The sequence below is a fragment of the Haplochromis burtoni genome, unplaced genomic scaffold, assembly GCF_018398535.1.
Source record: "Haplochromis burtoni strain Fernald_Lab_line unplaced genomic scaffold, NCSU_Asbu1 Contig_472, whole genome shotgun sequence".
Lineage (NCBI taxonomy): Eukaryota > Metazoa > Chordata > Actinopteri > Cichliformes > Cichlidae > Haplochromis > Haplochromis burtoni.
Genome location: NW_024582833.1, coordinates 175,057 through 190,056, shown reverse-complemented (window position 1 = coordinate 190,056; position 15,000 = coordinate 175,057). Strand labels below are relative to the sequence as shown.

Below are 15,000 nucleotides of genomic sequence, written 5' to 3'. Positions count from 1 at the left end.
CCCACAGTGTGCGCTATGTGCTTCGAATATTGTGTGTAGTTTTTGTTTTATACAGTTGTCAGTCAGGCATCCAACTATGAAAAAAAAATTACACTCCTAAAGACCCCGGGCTTCTGAAAAAACAACCCGGGCTTAGGCCACCCCCACCCCCGCTCCACCAATGGGCAGACCCACTCTTTAAATATCCTGTAACACTGTTCAATATTGGAGGGTAGCCAGTGCCCCCCTTGGGGACGTACCTGTACAGGGTACAGCAGGTAGACCAAAGATGCTTTAAATCATTAGTTATTATTACAGACTGGCTCTGTTCACCCTGTCGTGTCACATGCCCCGCCCCTTTCTTTGTATTAATGCAGGGCTTTTCCTCAGTGTGTGAAGCACCTCGAGACAAACTGTTGTGATTCAAACTGAATTGAAAACAGATGTGATTCTGGGCCGGAGCAGAGCGAGGAGTGACCGAACGCGTGGCCCACTGTGTGGGTTGCTGGCGGTGCGGAGCAGCGTGGGACTAAACGGACCACGTGAAGAGTGAAAGGAGAGCAGAGCTGAGGAGGCGAAGCTGCAGGAATCATGTCAGACGTGTTTGTCAGCCAGCTGTCAGGTTCATTTTCACATGTAGGCGATCAGCTGTTCAGTCTGTCCTACACTCACGCACATTACTTTGTTCTTCTGTTAGATGTGTTGCTGTTCTTATGTGCATTTTTTAATTTCCCTGCATTGATGTGATCTCAGTCACTGATGAAAGCCCTGAGGGGTACTGCTACTCGGTACTGTGGCCTGTACTCACAGTACTGCATGTCACGGGTACTTAAATAACACCCTGTTACTGCTGACACGTCACGCACGCTCTCGGCGCACATTAAAGACTCTGTTTGGTTCGGATCGATTAATCGGGCCTCTGATGCACAACTCAAACTGTGAAGAAGAGGAGGAGGAGAGCCGCTCCCTTCTGATGAAAACAAACCGGAGGAGGCAGCTTAAGCCCGGAGTCTAACCCGGGCCTGCCGAACCTGCTAACAGCTAGCAAACCCGAACAATAACAGAGAGGCCGAGGCGGAAAAAACGAACCGAGGTCAGCAGCACCTACCCGGGTACCGAGGCGCTTTCAGCCCCCTTCAAAGCTCCGAGAATCGAACTTCAGTCCGCTCCGCCCCGGGCTGTCCCGGTACGGTCCGGTTCTTTGATCCGGGTCCCGGTGCCGCGCTTAGTCCAGGATTTTAGGGTCGGTCCATCTGCTCTGGGTTTGTGGCCTGGCTCGACTCGGCTTGCTTTAAAACTGCGGTGACGCAACATCCGTAAAGACAGAGGCTGTACATAACTGTCGGAGCTTCCGGTGGTCTTTACACAATAAAAGCACGTAGAGGAAAAAATAAAAACCAGCTGAAGACATCCGGGCCACTGACAGTAGGACAACACGGGGACGGTGTGTTGGGGGTGGCGAGCGGGGAGGGGCGCATGGATGGTTTGTTTTGGTCAAGGAAACTCGTCGCTTTGCCAACATTGGATGAATTAAGTTATACTTTTATACTTTTCCACTGGATTTAGCAACACGAAACTCAAAATCACTACATTATCATAAGCATCTTTGAGGGGACGACTCGAATGAGTCTTTGTGTACAAACGGAGCACATGCAGTCGGTCACACCTTCGAGCTGTGGGCCGTCACCAACCAGTCCTCACGGTGTGGAGTTACCGGGACACTTTTCTCACTTTAATGTTGGATTTTATTCCCTCCGGTAAAACATGTAGAAGCAACGGTTATTACCTGTGTGTCTGTGTTAGAAATACCCCGTGACAGAGTAACATGAAACACTCAAACACATGTTCTTGTTTCAGTCCAGGGGTCGATGTGGACGTTGTGGAGGACCTCAGAGTACACACTGATAACAAACTGGACTGGGTTAAAAACACCACTGCCCTCTACAGGAAGGGCTCTGAGCTCCTTCATGAGTCTGTTGTGGTCAGTGCTATTCTCTATGCTGTTGCATGCTGGGACAGCAGGCTGAGGCTCGCAGATGCCAGCAGACTCAATAAACTGATCTGTAAGGTCAGTAATGCTTTGGGGTTGGAGCTGGACTCCCTTAGTGCTGTCGGAAAGGCGGATGTTGTCCAAGATAAGGACGATGCTGGATCCCATCCACTCCATGGCCAATGAGATTACCTATAGTGCACCACTGAACGCAGTAGCGGTTTTTGATACGAGCGGTTGCCTGGGGCGGCATCACGGGCACCGGCAAAAAAAATTGCTCGTACTCATGCTGCCCCGACATCAGCCAGCGCATATTGGGAATGGCACAGGCACCGGTCGGTTTTCTATCACCCTTGTGCTGGGAGTAAGCGCGCCCTCTGTTTGCGAGGTGCACCGGCAGCACAGGGAGGAGAGGGCGGGGCCGCGGGGGAGTCTCTGGCTGGCTGGAGCAGCATCTAATAACCAACTCATAAAATAAAAACAAAACAACAAACATGAAAACACCAGACATCATGATACAGACTTATAATTTGCACCGATGTTTTTTCGAAATTCTATAAAGTGAGCGCGTGAGCCCTTGGTGCATGTGCTCGCTGCTGAAGTCAAAGTAAACTTTAATGTCATCTCCACATACAGTGCCAGTGGGAGTGTTCGCCCGGGGCGCCAAACAGGCTAGGACCGCCACTGACTGAACGACACGGGAACTCATCCCTGCCTGTGGATATTTGTGTACGACTCCTCCATCTAATGCAGAGCACACAGAGCAGCAGTTACAGCCTGTAGTTTGTCCTTTACAGAGAAAATAACAAAGTTTTACAGCTTAGAGTATTTATCTGTAATATTCTGGACATTTATAGGTGAGCTATTTGTATTTATGGGAGTTACTTCTAATATTTTGTAACTTTGTAATATTGTCTTATTTAATTTTTATCATTTATGCAGTAAAGGATTTCAAAAATAAAATGAATAATTTTGAAGACAGATCAGTGACTACAAATGGGTTCAGAATTCATCATATAAAAATGTTCATTTTGTTTACATGACCTTTATATGATGAATTCTGACCCCATTTGTAGTCACTGATCTGTCTTCAAAATTATTCATTTTATTTTTGAAATTTGCATTTTGTTAACTTTTTGCCTGTTTTTATTTTATACCTGGTTATCTCTGTGTGTGTGAGCTTTTGTCTAGAAAGGTGCTATATAAATCAAATGTTACTTATTTTAAAGGGGTTATTAAATGTGCGAGTTTGCATTTAGCTGCGTTTCTGACTCATTTCTTTCAACATTCGTTTGTCCTCGAGCTTATTTTTCTCTCTCACGTCAAACAGTTTTGAAACAAGTTTCACTTCTGATTTCATAAAAGCTAAAATTCAGCTATCGTCCTGTCACCACTTTCCTCTGTACTCATGTTTATTTACCACATTTTATGCTCTGTGATAAATAGTAATAACTCACGTTTTTGACTCTGAGATTATTCTGAGCCTTCATAGCGGTGATACTTATCAGGATCTGTAAAGACAGCAGCTATACGTGACAATAAGCAGCTCCTGCCCCTTAGGTGGGGTCAGGCTCAAGAAGCTTTTATTTTGAAGCTAGACCAGCGTCATTTCTGCAAGTAGGTGTTCTGTTTTGGTTCTGTTTCCGGTTGGTCCAAAACTATTTCCTTCCTGTCCTCCCACACAAAAGCCCAAAGCCTCAGGTACTTAGGCTGTGTCCCAATTAAGAGACTGCACGCTTGAAGTACGCATTTTAAGTGCGTTACGTCACCGCCACGCGACGACGGCTGTCCCAATTCGAAGTGTGCTTCAAACGCATACTCCAAATGCACCGTCGATTTCCCCAAATATCAAGCGTGGTCCGGTGCACGCTTCGTGGTCCCATATATCCCACAATTCATAGCGCGACGGTGGGTGTGGATAATTTTGCCGCAAAATACGGCAGAAGGGAGCGGCTGAAGAGGTTGTTTTTTTTCCCCAAACTTTATTGAAACCATAAAGCGAACAGTCAGTCATTCCAGTTCAGTTTGTACAGTAGACATACAAGGCAAATAAGAGTAACAATATACAGCACAATGAAATAAGAAGAAAAAAGGGGGGAATGTGACAGACTTCATAACAACTTTGTACTTGAAAGTTGTGACAGCTCATTCGTTAAACATTTCTGAATGAATTTCAATCAATGATAAACCTTTTTTATTGGAAGTTAATTTAAGAGAGTTTAAGTAATATTCAATTTCAATCAAAAACAAATTAAATGATGGGGTTGAGTTTTGAAATTTACATTTATGTATGTGGAATTTCCCTAATAAGATGGAGCGGCCGAAGAGTGAACTGTCAAAAGTACTGAATATGACGTCACTTATTTATGTGCGAATGTTTAATAATTAAAGTCAGTCATATATCCACAAACACAACAAGCTGAAAGTCAGTGATATATGTATATGTGTTATATATATATGTGTATATATATTATTATATATATATATATAATATAAATATATATATATTTATATTGTATATATATATATATATATATATGTATATATATTATATAGTATATATATATATATGTATATATATATATATATATATGATATTATATATATATATTATAATATGTATATATATATATGTATATATATATATATATGTATATATATAGTATATATATAGTATATATATATATGTATATATAGTATATATATATATATATATATATATGTATATATATATGTTATATTATATATATATATTATATATATATATATATATTATATTTATATATGTATATATATGTATATATATATGTTATATATATAGTATATATGTATATATTATATATAATATATATATGTATATATATATATATATATGTATATATATATATATATATATATATAGTATATATATATGTATATATATATATATATATATATATATATATATATATATATATATATATGTTATATATATTATTTATGTATTGTATATATATATAATATATTATATATTATATATGTATATGTATTAAATATATATATATATATATATATATATGTTTATTATATATATATATATGTATATTATTGTATATATATATATATAATATGTATACTATATATATATATATAATATATATATATATGTGTGTGTGATGTGTGTGTGTGTGTGTGTGTGTGATGTGTGTTATATATATGTATATATATATATCATAATAATCTGACAATACTATAATATTGGCCATATTATATTTACATTACCACAGTGAGATGACTTTAGTCTCATGAACAACATTAACTAATTGTTATTTACTAACTAATCTTAAATGACTGTTCAGCACAGAAATGAAGCCCAACAATCATGTTTTACAGTCCTGTGGTCTCAGCCTCAGATACTCAACTAATCAAAGTGATGTCATGACAAAAATGAATGACCAACAAAACATTTTTCTCCTTCATTTCTGTCAAACAAAGCTGTATGTAACGTGTCTCGCGGTTAGTATCATGGTTGCTAGGCAACCTGAACAGCGCGACGAAGCGTATACCGTCCCATTTCACAAGCCTCTCACTTCCGCACTTCTCGTACTTATAGTACGCACCGTACGTAGTACGCGTAGTGCGCGTACTTCAAGCGTGCAGTCTCTTAATTGGGACACAGCCCTACATTGTAAACACACCCACTGAATGCGCGCTCAGAGCGCCCCCAGCAGGCTGGCAGCGGAACAGCACGGAGCAGAAAGTGGGTCTGCGGGTGAACTTGATGGAACATCTGCAGACCCTAAACATCTGTCGCAGCTGCTTGATTATGAGAGTCCATCAGTGAATTCTAATCATTATAATATTAATATTATAGCATTAACTATGTATTAATATGAGACCACGTTGATCGGTTTATCCACCTCCGTGAGATGAATTATTAAACGGATGTCACTGTGGTTCAGCGAGCTGCACTCAAACGGGAAAGTCCAGCTGTTAGCGGTAACGGAGCAGGTGGTCACCGGACCGACACGAACTGATTTACCGAACGCGCTCCCAAAGACATCCAGACAGTTCACAGCCCAGCACAGACACGACCATCAGCACGTCTGCAGGGAAAACAGCTTCCTCACATCACCTGACTGACTACATTACTTCATTTAGCAGTGAGGAAAAGTGAAGCCCCCGTGTAAGTGAGGGACGTGGAGACTTGTTTCCTGTGGACGTGATGTCAGCTTTCCAATCGTTCACTGCGTGGCTCGGGACACCCGGTGTTCTGCCAAAAAGCGACTGTCCGTATTTAACACTTAGAGTCCCCCGAGAGCAGCTTCTACCTTTCTACCTTTAAAACCCGCCTTCCAGCCAAATGGCTGGTTTGGTAGGAGAAAACTTTTTAAATGAAGCTTTGCTTAGTGCACAGCATCCGTACATTTAATGTTAAATGTTCTTTTATCCTCCTCAACTCAGAAACTATATTGAAATATAACAACCGCATCCATCTTGTCATAAAATGACCAAACAGCCAATAAACGAACAATCTTTCAAGTCTGAGGATTTCTACTTCCTTGTGTTCATGTGCACACATGCAGTCCAGTGTTTCCTTCAAACAGGACACCTGACAAACAAAAAATGTAACATTTAACAATCTTTGCACATTTGATAATATCCAGAGTACCTTTACGTTAGAATCAGTGCCTTGTGGTTACTTCACTTCAGTGTGGTTTACATCCATGTCTGTCCAATCATGACACAGTATACACATGTAGTCAGTTATCGCCGCTCACCTTTGATTAATAAATTGTATTTCACTAGCAGGGACCACTTCCTTGGTAAGGATGGATGAGGAAGTGTGATAGTGCTGCGGTTTGGGGAAGGTCTTGAAGGGGACTGGCGACGGCTCTCGGGCCGGGCAGAACCCCGTGTACTAGCAAGAAATAAAGGAGCTCTGGGTGGGGTTAATCTGGGCTCTAAACTGAGCTGCTGTTAATTTGTGATTTCTGAGGCTGGTAACTCAGATGAACGTATCCTCAGCAGCAGAGGGACTCTTGGTCTTCCTTTCCTGGGGCGTCCTCATGTGAGACAGTTTCTTCGTAGTGCTTGATGTTTTGTGCAACTGCACTTTTGGGACACATTCAAAGGGGCGATCGTGGCTCAAGAGTTGGGAGGTCGCCTTGTAATCGGAAGGTTGCCGGCCTCGCGTCTGTCAGTGCGCCCCAGGGTGGCTGTGGCTACAATGTAGCTGCCATCACCAGTGTGTGAATGTGTGTGAATGGGTGGATGACAGGTTGTGTAAAGCGCTTTGGGGTCCTTAGGGACTAGTAAAGCGCTGTACAAATACAAGCCATTTTTAGCATTTTTACAGACTGACCTTCAGTTCTTAAAGTAATGATGGACTGTCGTTTCTCTTAGTTGATTGGTTCTTGCCATAACATGAAGTCTAACTGTTCTCAAATAGGGCTGTCAGCTGTGCACCAACCGGACTGCTGCAAGAAACTCCACATACAAACCCTGACAGGCACACCTGTGAAGTGAAACCATCTCAGGTGACTACATCATGAAGCTCACTGAGACAAAGCCAAGGGTTTACAGTGTGTCATCAAGGCAAAGGGTGGATACTTACAGGAGTCTAAAATACAACATATCTGGAGTTATCATCTTTTTCTTTGTTACATAATTCCACGTATCCTTGTGTCATATGTATTTAACTTCTTCAGTTTGAATCTACAGTGCAGAAAGTAATAAAAACAGGAAAAACAAGATGTGTCCAAACTTTTGACCGGCAGTGTAAGTAAAGACGTCCCACATCATCCCTCACAGAACAATCTTTTCAATAACTTCTTTCCTCTGACAGTCAGACTGATGGCAAACCACTGAGCAATGTGCAATAATAACCTCTCACTGCCTCAGAAATATTATCATTCTTGTGTAAATTTATATTAGTTTTGTATTTTGTACTGTCATGTTTATCCTGTAGTGTTTCATGTCCACTTTAACAGGTCAGCTTCTTGATTGGCTCTCATTGAAACAACTGAAGTCTGTATGCTTCAACAGTTGTGTGCGGTGACTGTCACAGAAAGGCGAGGACAGACGATGTCCCCTGCTCCATACACCCACAAACACCCACTATTTAGAAAGATAAATTGGATCAGATGAAAACACTGTTTGTGCTGCCGATCCGCACTCCTCGTTGACAGAAGAATGACTGTCTTACCATCCATCCATGCATCTTCTTCCGATTATCCGGGGCCGGGTCGTGGGGGCAGCAGCCCAAGCAGAGAAGCCCAGTCCTCCCTCTCCCCAGCCATCTCCTCCAGCTTATCCGGGGGAACACCAAGGCGTTCCCAGGCCAGCTGAGAGATATAATCTCTCCAGCGTGTCCTGGGTCTGCCCCGGGGCCTCCTCCCGGTGGGACATGCCTGGAACACCTCACCCAGGAGGCGCCCAGGGGGCATCCTTGTCAGATGCCTGAACCACCTAAACTGGCTCCTTTCGATGTGGAGCAGCAGCTGCTCTACTCTGAGCCCCTTTATATTCTATTCCTGCACAGTTGGTGTGGACCACCCACAATTTCACTGTGAACAACAGCAATTAAAGCTTTTTATTCTTATGTCTGCGATTGTCACACAGGCAGAAAATCAAGCTCCTCTTTTGTGTTTTCACTGATTGTTTTCGATCTCCATCAGCAGCTTTACAAAGAACATGAAATAAGTGAGAAGAGAAAGAAGACATTTAAAGAAATCATCTTTTAAACCCATTGCTCCATTTGAAATACTTCAGGTCTGTTTTAAACTAAATTATAACATTTTAACAAAAAAGAATCTGATTTCAGACTCAAACTAGAAACAAATCAAACTCACAGGATCATTCAATTCAAAGTTTGTCCCAGAGGATTCAGTTTTTGTGACCCCCAAGTCCTCTTGTGACCCTCAGATCCCGTGAGCAGTGAGGGACCCTCGGGAATGCTGACGGCATTTTCCAAAGATCCGATTAGTCATCAGGAAGTGATTTAATACCTGCTGAAATGAAAGGCGGAGACCGGAGAGTAAGTTAACGTCACGTCTTTATTGCGTCACGTAGGAAAATAGATTCACATTAAAGTTCTGGCTTCTGTCCTCATCACGCTTCACTTTCTCTTCACAACAAACAAACACAAGCGAAGCTGCGTCACACTGCTGAACGGGAGGGTTCATCCTCCACCGCTCCCGAAGTAAAGTGCAAAACAAAAAAGCAACAGAAAGGAGAGAGGGCGGAGTTACGGAGAAACAAACATCCAAAAGAGAGACCAGCAGCCACGGGAACACATGCAGAAAATTGATGGCGTTTCTCACAGCAACACCAGGAAGAAGAAAATCTGCACATCAACAAGCTCAACAACCGACAAAGCACGAGGCAGAAGGAAAACAACAGGAAACGTCAACGCCGCTGGTCACAGCTACAGACAAAAACCCGGCCCCCACGGGACCGCCAGGGCTCGCTCCCAACAGTGCCTCGTCATCTCGTCACGTTTCGTCAGTGAAGGTCTCTGACCCGGTGAGGGTCAGTAACAATCAGCTGTTCACATCTCAGAGGGCTCGCAGGGGAGCCGCTCTACACATGTACAGCACATATAAACAAGACAGGAAGTGACATCAGAAGGCGCCGTGTCGTCAGTCTGGCCCCTTGGAGTTGACGCCCTGCTACCCGGATCCCGATCGTTTAATCTTTGATTATCTGACCCGTTTCTGGTTTAGTTTGTTCGAGCACTGCGGCTCCACAGTGAACACCTCCCACAGACAGCTGCAAACCCAGGCTCCCAGTGCCGGGCCAGACTGGGCCAGAGCTGCTTTTAACTGGGTTATCCTGGAGTCCTTCTGCCCTTCAGGGATCATCAAAGATGAAGCAGGTTCACTTATTCAGATGAACCAAAGTTTCTGGGGTTTGTGTCTCAGGCTTCGTCATGCTGCTTCACACCTGCTCGTTTGGTAGAGCAGGTGTGAAGCAGCTCAGGTCCACCTCTTTACCCCTCGACTTTCTCTCCCCCTGATTGGCTCTCTCACAATCACGACCGTTTATCTGAACGCCTTTGGAAACCGACTCTTAGACTCGCGTTCTGAACCACATGTCAGCTCTGCTCAGTTACTCGCGCTGTTAGTCCCAACTTCAGCTCTTTTTGCATCTTTGTCAGGTTTCCCAGTTTGCCCAGTAGCTCCTGCACAGGGAACAATCTCTTTGGGTTTCAGTCAGAACTTTTTGATTCCCAAAAGCAACATTTGACTTTAACATCAGGTCTGCAATAAAGTGATGAGGACAGAGTCAACGGTGCCTGGCAGCAGACCGACTCGTCGGTCAACTCAGCAGCAACTTTGCCCACCGAGGGTTTTTTGTTTTTCTTTCTGGAAGCATCTAGGCCTCAGTCCACCTCAAAGAAAGCCTTAAAGCAACAGGGACCAGTTCAGGACCAGCAAGCCTTCTCAGTCCTGGATAAAATTCCCATTGAGGTCCCAGATCAGCACAAACAGGTCCCAAGAGGTCCGACGTTTCGTCAGAAAACCCTCCAGAGTCAGACGCTCCCGGAGTAACTCAGCATCAGTCCTACAGCTCTCTGACAAACGTGATGCGATTGGAAGCGGGTGGACTGCTGTAACCACAGTCCAGGTCAGATGACTCGCCTGCGGCTGCCGTCAGACACAGTTTATCGTACAAACTTCGTCTGAAGTAAACTGAGGCCTTTAGAGAGACGTCTTTACTTCTACAAACCATGAAATGTAACTACTCTGTGTGATTACTTCAGCTCTCATAAAACACTCGTGTTTTCCTCTTTATTCATACTGTTCAACACTTAAAACTGAAACGGCCATAGTGCGGCCGGCCTCTCGTCAGGTGCAACCACAAAGCAAAACATTACTCATAAATACCTGTGACGTAGTCTCTCAATGCATATAACAACAAACTGGTAACACACACGGACTCTTTACACAGTGCAACGCTGGAGTCAGTCAGGGCCGAGGCGCGGCAGTTAACAGGACGCCGAGACGTGCCAGTCGGCTGAGTTTACACCATGCAGTCATATTTACATGCTGGCGCTTAGTGCAGTGCTGCCGTGTGCACCTTCCCATCATGCAACACGTGTGAATTAACAGTCATGATTTTCGACGTCCCGTTAACTGACCCGCAGCTCTCATTGTCAGAGGACAGAGGGAAGTGAGGACACACACTTGAACACGCCACATTCACACCTCCAGACGCGAGTACTGACAAACGGGGTTTTTACAAGTCTGAGATCACAGGATGAAGATGGCGAGGACGGCGGCAGTGCCGCGCCTTGCAGGTTTGTAGCACCAATGATGAAGACGACGCCCGCGGGGAGCGAGAAGCGGTCTGACAGAAGTGAAGAACAATCGCTCAGCAATGTGACACTTCCAGAGTCCTCCTGAAGGAACCACAGAAGAAGAGCAGGAACCACTTCCTGTTACAAGTTTAGGGCACTTCCTGTGGCCGAAACCTTTGTTTTGGGTTATTTATCATTTTATTTTTATTAACATCAGCGTCTCGACGTGGTCGTGTCACACTGCTGATCGGGACAGAGCTGTGGTGGCGCTCGCAGGGAGTTGGTTAGTGCAAAGGGTGCATGGCATCTAACGGGCTCTGAGTGGGTAAATTCTTCGTACTGCATGCGAGCGTTGGTGGAGGGCGACTTGTGCTTTGCTCCTTGTGCCTGAGCTCAAGCTTCAAACCAGCCGTTCGATCCGTAAGGGCCAGATATCGTGCCGCTGCTGTGCTCTCTAGCGGGGGGGTCTACATCCACGTCATTAACATGAAAACAACAACGTGGCTGCCGGAGGAGGGGCAATTTTTCACCATAAATAACCTGCTGAAGTAAAAAATCACTTTCAGTAAATCGTCGCCGGGTGGTGAAGGTTTCCAGCACAGTTCACACAAAGTACTTTCTAGTTAAACAAATGTGGTTGCTACTTGACAAAGAACACATGAAAGCAGGTCTGCTGTGAGGTCATCTGGCCCTGACGGAAACAGACACGAGCACTTTAGAGTCTGTGACCTACTATTAATCATTTAAATGCAATCAAAGAAGCTGAACTAATAAATAAAGTCGCGTTCAAACGTTTAGATCAAACGGCTTCTTTTTGGGGGGCACATTTAAAAAAAAAATCACAAACCAACACGATAAAAACACAAGGCTGTTCAGAACAGGGGGCGGAGCCTCTGCTCCCCAAACGGCACCTCCTGGAGGCGACGGCCTACAGGGGAGCAGAGGCTGAGCTCATTACAGAGGTGGTTTCTCAGGTTTAACACACAGAACCTTTACAAGGCTCTGACCCGTAAGTACCAAACCCCGCCTCCTCCTCTGCACGTTTTAAGGTGAAGCGAAGCAGCAGACCAACAAATGTTCGGAGGAAGTGTGGCCGCGAGATGTGAGTGTTCTGGTTTCATGTATGCCCCTGACTGGCTGTCTGACGCAGCCAATCTGGGATCTCCACCAATGAGGAAGAAGACGTCAGACGGGCGAGGCTTTGTAGCGAGTGAGGTAACAGGGTTAGTGCCCCTCCCTCTGTGAGGATGTGCTGCTCTCTGCTTCCTCTTCCACATTCTTCATCACTGTGGCGGGAGAGGCGGAGCCAGCAGAGGAGGTGGAAGGAGGAGGTGGTGGCGGCAGGCTTACGTGCGGCTGCACCGGCGTCAGCGTGATCTCCACCTCGCCTTGCTCCTCGTGCAGCGTGGGCAGTGGGAGGGGAGGCGCTGGCAGGTGTGCGGTGGGCGGCGTGGTGGCGCTGTTGTTGTTGCTCGGTCTTGGAGCTTTCTGGATGACTTCCACCATCTGGGTGCGCCCTGACGCCGCCAGCTCCCAGCTCTGGTTTCCCGGGCTCTGGAGCAGCAGCAGCGGCTTACTGTGGCGGTCCACCTCTGGAGGGCACTGCACCACCACGCCACGGTGCTCCACTGCACCCAGAACCATGCCGGGCGGTTCCTGGATCACCAGCTCCAGCACGGGCTGTGAGGAGGCGGACGACGAGGAGGCTTTCTGGATGACGCCACCCGTCACAGAGCTGATGATGGAAGGAGGAGGGGGTGGCGCAGGTGGTAGGGGTGGAGGAGGAAGAGTAGTGGGCGGGGCTGGCAGGGAGTCCTCGGGGCGAGGTTTTCTCGGTCGTCCTCGTTTCCGTTTCACGGGCGTCGTGTTGGTAGTGGTGCTACTACCGATGGCACTGCCACTGGACACCACCACCTCCAGGGGACGCTTGGCTGCTCCACCTCGAACCCTCTGGACCACAGAGGTGGGGGCTGAGGGGGCATGCTGCTGCTGAGGGGGAGGAGGCGGGGCAACCTTCTCCCTTTCGTAGGACAGACAGCTCTGAGGCAGAATCATCACAGGAAAGGTGCCGCCCTGCTGCTGCGGCAGCGTCGCCATCGCGATCACCTTCACCCCGCCACCACTCGTGGCGGTGGTGGCAGTGGGGCCTCCATGTCCAGACACCTCCCCTACACCAGAGGCGTCTTTGGGAGCTAGTGAGGGTGGAGAGGAGCGGACGGTGAGTGTCTTATCTGGGATGGAGCTGCGAGGGAGGATTCTGGGTAACTGCTTGATGAATGCTTCAACCTGCGGACAATGAGAGATGGACGGAGGTCACCGATTGGTCTGACTGAAACAAACAAACATAAACACGCCATCCTGACTGTACCTGTGATTTCTGTATTTTGCTGAGTCTATGAACACCAGCAGCTTTCGTTCACCTCACTTACCGCAGGACGTAGAGATGAGGAAGAGCTGGAGGGAGGCGAAGCATCTAGGGAGGAAGGTTTTCCAGACAAAGCCGATTTGTCTCCTGATTGCGATTTCAGCGAGGAAGAGGAGAAAGAGTCTCCGAGATCCTTCTGTGGAAGGAGAGACAGACAGGAAGAAATTGGCAGTGTGATACATGGATCAGTGACATCACTACCTGCTGTGAAATTAACCTTCTGATCAGGAGCGCCATCACCATCAGCTCTGGACGCCAAAGGAGTCTTCTTGATGACTTTGTGGGTTTTAGCTGGACCGCCTGCACAGAAAACAGCGCAGTCAGTGACGTGCTGACAAACACCATCATCATTATGTGAAGGTTTCTCTGTATGTCAGAGAGTGTTGGTGGGGGACTGGACAGGTAACCCGAGGGACTCTGGCAGTAAGGTGGGGGGGAGAGAGATATATAGTAGGTAGGTCCACACACACACACAGACACACAGACACACAACAGACACACACAGAAACACAGACACAGACACAGAAACACACACAGACACACAGAAACACACACACACACACACACACACTAACACACACACACACACACACACACACACACACAGAGACACACACGAGGCACACACACACACACACACACACACACACACACACACAAACACACACACACAAAAACACACACACACACACACACACACACACACACACAGAAACACAAACACACACACACAACACACACACAGACACACACACAGACACACACACACACACACACACACACAGACACACACACACACACACAGACACACACAGACACACACACACAGAACACACACACACACACACACACACACACACACACATAAACACACACACACACACACAGAAACACACACACACAGAAACACACAAACACACACACACACAAAACACACACACACACAACAAACACACACACACACAGAAACACACACACACAGACACACAGACACACACACACAAAGACACAACACACTAACACACAGACACACACACACACACACACACACAACACCACACAGACACACACACACACACACACACACAACACACACAGAGACACACAACACACACACACAGAAACACACACAGACACACACACACACACACACACACACACACAGAACACACACACACACACACACACACACACAGAAACACACACATAAACACACACACAACACACAAACACACACACACAGAAACACACACACACAAACACACACACACACACACACACAGAAACACACACAGACACACACACACACACACAGAAACACAC

At 45.9% G+C, this 15,000-nt stretch overlaps 2 protein-coding genes across 5 annotated transcripts in view; both read right to left on the bottom strand.

Annotated features, from left to right (window-relative positions):
* LOC102298190 (phosphatidylinositol 4-kinase beta) overlaps positions 1-1,342 on the bottom strand; it is a 17,039-nt gene extending 15,697 nt beyond the window's left edge. Inside the window, exon 1 of the mRNA XM_005946097.3 lies at positions 1,088-1,342. The gene's annotated coding sequence lies outside the window, so the exon portion shown is untranslated. The remainder of the gene's footprint in view (positions 1-1,087) is intronic.
* Positions 1,343-8,528: 7,186 nt separating this feature from the next.
* Positions 8,529-15,000, bottom strand: part of rfx5 (regulatory factor X, 5) — an 11,008-nt gene continuing 4,536 nt past the window's right edge. For all 4 annotated transcript variants that reach the window (XM_005946102.3, XM_005946099.3, XM_005946100.3 and 1 more), the window contains exons 9-11: positions 13,895-13,977; positions 13,682-13,813; positions 8,529-13,538 (exon numbers count right to left, since the gene is read on the bottom strand). In XM_005946102.3, the coding sequence (XP_005946164.1) occupies positions 12,477-13,538; positions 13,682-13,813; positions 13,895-13,977 (1,277 nt within the window). In that variant the 3' untranslated portion in view covers positions 8,529-12,476. The remainder of the gene's footprint in view (positions 13,539-13,681; positions 13,814-13,894; positions 13,978-15,000) is intronic.